Here is a 5,770-nt window from a genome sequence, read left to right as displayed (position 1 = left end):
AATCTGTAAATCTCATGCGCATATCGCTTCCTGGGAGGATCTTACCCGAATCTTAGGAAGTCTGGTCAAACCAGCAGCCCCTATATATGATCGCCAAGTTCCAAACACAATGCGACCATATATTTCTCGGTCTGTACTCTTTGGAGGCATATATTTTTTTTAGCAGAGTGTAGTTTCCAAGGAAAATTGTGTAAGTAGACTGTGGCAAGTACTATCACTTCGACTTCCTCTGATTCTAACTGGATAGGACCTTCAGACTCTCGAAAACGACTGGAATGTATGCCTAGTGTGTTCTCAATTATACCTTGTGCACTCGAATGTCGCGTATTGAAGGTACGTTTCGGAGTACCACCTGCGTGCATACCACTCAAAGGTAGTATTGAGTATTCCGTCATACCAAATGCCTTGCCCAAAGAATTATCGTAAGATAGAACTATTTTAGTTACGTTCTTTTCGTTTTTAGTTGGAAGACAACGCGCTACCAGTACGACCCATCAGCTCACCTCAGCGATCCACCGACATTCCTTTTGAAGCTATCACAAGAAGCCAAAAACCTTAGCGTTAGTATAAGTTTGTCTTTTGGTGTAATAGGGTAACTGTACCAGTTTTCGGCAGGCTAGTCCAGTAGTTTCACAAAAACTGCTCACACATAAAATTATTTTATTATTTTTCATGAAAGTGATGTTATTCTGGTTGATAAATGATCATAGTATGTAACGCTATTTTTTATTTGCCGATTCAAACCCCTTTTTCACAAATATTCGTAAAAATGCAAACATTCATTTTGATTCTATTTTCGGCAGTTGGTTCCTATTTTCGGCAGGCTGTGTTCCTATGTTCGGCAGCGCGAATACGGATCAGAAAATGTTTTTGTCTTTGTAAATATGTACAAAAATGTTTAAACCAATTTAACACTCTTACTTTCCTAGAATTGGTGTTAAAAAGCTCTTTAATCATTAATTTTATGTTGCTTATTTTGGCCCGTTTTGACAGCCATTGTGATGCGACATTTAAACAGAGCAGCTGTTGATACGTTGGGTACCCGTCGCTGCCCTGGGGTGTATGAACAAAGCAAAGCCAAACATCATGGATTTATCCTCAAACGCCATTGATGACGATCCATTCTAAAAGATACACCACCAAATGCAGACCATCTGTACCGCTGGTTTCAATCGTATGCGCGATCTGTAAGACGAAATGTTCGACACCAACCTATGTATGGCCTATGCCAAGCAGCAGCCGGACCACATGACGGCATTTTTCGAGGAACTGTACCAGGAGAGCAACCAGCGCCGGGAGCGTTTCGTGGCCTAAATAGCCGAGCTGAGGCAGGAGGCGCTGGATTTGCTGCGCCTGCTGGCCAAGCAGCAGCTGGGTTTGCCGGCAGGGATCGAATCCCGTCCGCTGTTCGACCAGCTTTCCGCACTGGACGCGAGCCTCGATGAGATGGAGCAAAAGCTAAGCCAGCGACACGAAATCATTGACGAGTATCTGCTCGAGATGGAAACGCTGTGTGAAGGTCGGGATTTTGTGTGTGCCCCAATTGTCTCAATTTGTGTTTAATCTCTTTTTTCATCCCGTCCTACCCCCATCTAGAGCTTAGCAGAGAACCACAGACACTGTCGAAGGACCCACTGCCAAAGGAGCGCAAACTGGTCGAGTTCCGCTCCTACCTGGACCATCTGATAGCGGAAAAAATGCTGCGCCAGGAGGACATTTTCTATCAGCGGCGAGAAACGAAGAAGCTGGTGAGCTGCCTTGAAACGATCCCCATCACGAAGGAGCAACAGCGGCTGCTGAACGCTCGCAAGCTCCCACCGTCGTGCAAAAACATGCACGGGCTGCGCATGCTGCACGAGGAGATACGAATGCTTGAAGTAAAATTGACATTGACATTGACGATACGCGCCGCAAGCTGGAGCGGCTGTGGCAGGCTAACCTCCTAACCAGGCTAAACATGAAATCGTTCGTGGAGCGTACCCGGCACGACATCGTCGAATGGTGGGAACGGTGCATGAAGTCGGAGGACGAGCGTGCCTGGTTCACCACGTTCCTCTTGCAGGACGTCAACGAGGATATGCTGAAGCTGCACGAGCGCGAGCTGGACAGTTTGAAGCAATTTTACGGCGAGAATGACCAGATCTTCCAGATGGTGCTGCAGCGGCAGGAGATATGGGACCGGATGTTGGCGCTCGAGTACAAATCGAACGACCCGACGCGCTACAACAACCGGCGCGGCAAGCTGATGGAGGAGGAAAAGCATGGGCGTAAGTTCACCGTGTACGGTACGCCGGAGGAGGAGCTGATCGAAGAGCAGTGGATGCAGCGGGAGGAGAGTAAGCATCAACAATCGAGCGCACGGAAGAAGGCGAATGGCGTGCTGGGTGTGTCGACGGTCGGGCGCACCTCGAACCGGGTCGCCGATTTTGATGGTCAAATGCTCCTCCAACGTGAGCAGCAATCGGTCGCGGCTAGTGACCGGCGGTGGTTCGGCGCTAAAAGCATCGCCGACACCGTTGGTAACGGCATCGGCCATCAAATCAGGGTTCTGGCTGAAGCGCAAGCTGGCCACACCGACCAATAGCAAGATGCACGCGAAACCCTTGTTGCTACGGGAGCTAAACAGTCCGGATGCGGGCGTAAATCGAACCGAGACGGCGAAGCTTAGCCTCGCGAAAAATAAAGTCCCCAACAGGTCATCGGTGGTGTTGAAAAAGCAAAGAACACGCCTGCACCAGCAACGGATGGTGGAACCGATCAAACCGCTGCCATCCGATACCAGCTTGATGGAGGGGGAAGAAAACGTAGAGCCAATGCCACACCTGGCCCCCATGCTGTCACCGGCACCGATGAGCTTCTCGCACTCACCTGCTGCTGCTGGGTCGTTGAGCATGCTGGCACGATCGCCTGGCGTGGCCAATTCAACCTCGATCGGCAATACTACGTGGGGTGACTGAAGTCGGCCGCTAAAATCTGTGTTAACTGTTGTTGAAGTGCAATAAATATTGAAATTTACAAACCAAAAAAAAATTGGACTGTCCTTTCTGCTTTATCTTTTGCTACTGTCGCTAACTTTTTCGATGGCGCCTATTCTCAAACAGCTGATCCGTCTTGACCGCACTTGACCCTGTTTTTTCTTCTTCTTCTTTGACGAGAAAGGATATATTTGAGTTTTGCCTCTTTCATAAATTGTAATTTGTTTTATCGTTCTACCACTCCTTTCTTTCCAATTCGTTTTGAAAGTATCCCATGTTACTTAAGGGTATGCTGATCTTATGTTATTATATTTCAGGCAGTGGAATATTATGTGGCGGTCCGTTTCTGGTGTCTGGCATATCAAACAATTTCCCTCTTCCTCTTTTTTCATAAAAGATAGGCAGTATTTGGACGTGTGGATGCCCTGTTAGGATTTTATTTGTTGTTTTTATCTCCTCTGGTGTTAGTGGGATCTCTCAGTACCAGGGTCTAGTGTCTAGTGAAATTCCTCAAGTTTTTCCCTTTCTGCGTGCATTCTGTTTGGTACCATTCTTTTGCTTGTCTTACCATTTTTTCTTGTATCGTGTTGTTTGCATCACTTATGCTTAATTTGTTTGTTATGGTATTTTGACTTTTACCGCTTTTTTCCAAAATGCTGTAAATTGTTTCATCAATGTACTGCTTTTCTTGGCAATTTTATATGATATTACATGCTGTTTGGCTGTCTGTACAGGCGGTTCCCGAGATACACGGTACCTCTTATACGCGGATTTGGAGATACGCGGTTTTTCAAATTTGACAGTTCTTTGAGCAAATTGTACTGATGTGACAAATCCATTGACCAAATAATTTCCGTATTGATCGAATGTAAAATACCATTTCAAAAGGTTTAAAAATGTTCAATTCAGTGGAAACATATCAAATAATTTATTTGGTGTCTAAAACCACCCCCTACCTGCAAAATTACACGAAGATTAGTGATATTTTGGCTGAAAATTACGATATTCGACTTACGCGGAAATTCGAGATACGCGGTATTTTGCGCCTGTTTTCGGTCCCCATTAACCGTGTATCTCGGGGACCGCCTGTATATAGCACTGGGTTTTTTATTTTGTTTGTTATCGCTATCTCTAAAGCTTTTTCAATAGCTGTGATTTCAACTGACGCAATTGGTACCGTAGTTTTTAGTTTGAATTTTGTAGCGATGTATTGATTTCGTTTGTTATGTGGTTTTATGTAAATACCAATGCCACATTTTTCCTCAATTTTGCTGCCATGAGTGAAAATAAACGGGTTTATATTTGCCGGTCTCATGGTACAGTCGTCAACTCGTACGACTTAACAACATGCCCGCCATGGGTTCAAGCCCCAAATAGACCGTGGCGCCATACGTAGGACTGACTATCCTGCTATGGGGGGTAATCCAAAAGTCATTGAAAGCCAACCCCACAAGCGGTACAGGCAGGCCTTGACCAACAACGTTTGTTGAGCCAAAAAGAAGAAGAAGAAGAAGATATTTTTTTATATTTCTGATTTCCTTTTCAAAGTTTTGTTTAGGATTATATTGCCATGAATGGTAGTTTTGTTAATGTCTGTTTCTGTTTCACCTTGGATATATATCTTTTTTTCCAAATCATTCACCCGTATTTCGGCCATTTCATCGATAATGTCTTTTTGTACGGTACATCTTTTTTCACAATAGGTTTATTTTCCTTTTTGGTATTGTACTTCTGTTGTATGTTGTCTGTTCTCGGTGAATTTGAGAGTAAGCTACCCGACAGACAAAGAGAACGAAATATTCAGGCGAGGGGTAGGTAGAAACACGCGGTGGGGGTCCGGCCCGAAGTCGGATCCAAAGTCCGTTGTTTTGGGCTGAGAATAAAAAATGGCGGATGGAGCGCTACCACGGAGAGAATGCGCTCTCTTGTTTGCCTTTAAAATACACGAGGCGCTCTCGCTGTAGAGAACGCTCGCTCGCGCTGTTTCATCATACCCCTTCCTTCCCGTTTCTTTCGGCTTGCGCTGCGCTGAACTAGTACCCCCTCCCACTTGATTCCAGCGAATTGCGCTGCGCTGGACTGACACCCCCTCCCGCTCGTTTCTTTCGTAGCGCGCTGTACGCTTTGCTTCACACGGACTTGGTGCACCCGAATCAAAACAAAAACTTAAACACATCAAACTCGGTTTATATTTTATCACTTTTATTGAAAATAAAAGCACATTTAAATAAGATACATAGCTTCACACAATCTTGCTTCAAACCACACACATTCATTATATAAAAAAAATCGTCGTACAGTGAACCCTCTCTTATTTGAGAGGCGATGGGACTGTCGAATAAGAGGGGTTTTTAAATTACAGAGGTGGAAAGTGAATGAAAGGTCCATCCAAACAAGAAAGAGACAGAACATTTAGTATGCAGCCTTAACTGTTGCTATAGGAAACTGCGAACAGGATTGCCAATTTGAGCATACATCATTCAATAACCATGGCAACACCATACACAAATAAGAGGGACACAGATTCCAGAGGTTTTCCAAATTAGAGGAACAAAAATGTACTGGAAATCAAGGGACTGCGCAAAATGTTCAAATAAGCGAGGTTTTTCAAATTGGAGAGGTGTCAAATAAGAGAGGGTTCACTGTATTTCACAAAGACGTCTAACTGCGTGGATCCCGTTGTTGATGTTTAATACAGCAAAATTACATTGAAATAAAGCAGCGCAAATCACACATTTAAGTTAAATGGTGAAAGAAAAGCGCAGCTTCATTTCAATGTGCACAACACTTCAACA

At 44.7% G+C, this 5,770-nt stretch overlaps 1 protein-coding gene across 1 annotated transcript; it reads left to right on the top strand.

The window, feature by feature from the left end:
• The first annotated feature begins 1,957 nt into the window (after positions 1-1,957).
• LOC125908395 (uncharacterized) lies at positions 1,958-2,957 on the top strand. The gene is made up of 2 exons (XM_049611123.1): positions 1,958-2,450; positions 2,545-2,957. Exons 1-2 carry the CDS (start codon positions 1,958-1,960, stop codon positions 2,955-2,957), a joined length of 906 nt encoding a protein of 301 aa, XP_049467080.1.
• Positions 2,958-5,770: the final 2,813 nt, after the last annotated feature.

Source organism: Anopheles coluzzii, chromosome 2, assembly GCF_943734685.1.
Source record: "Anopheles coluzzii chromosome 2, AcolN3, whole genome shotgun sequence".
NCBI lineage: Eukaryota > Metazoa > Arthropoda > Insecta > Diptera > Culicidae > Anopheles > Anopheles coluzzii.
This window is presented reverse-complemented; position numbering and strand designations above follow the sequence as displayed.

Coding starts and splice junctions, on each gene's coding strand:
- LOC125908395 (XM_049611123.1), top strand. CDS start 1,958: ATGAAATCGTTCGTGGAGCGTACCCGGCACGACATCGTCGAATGGTGG. Junction 2,451..2,544: donor TGGTCAAATGCTCCTCCAAC/GTGAGCAGCAAT, acceptor CCATCAAATCAG/GGTTCTGGCTGAAGCGCAAG.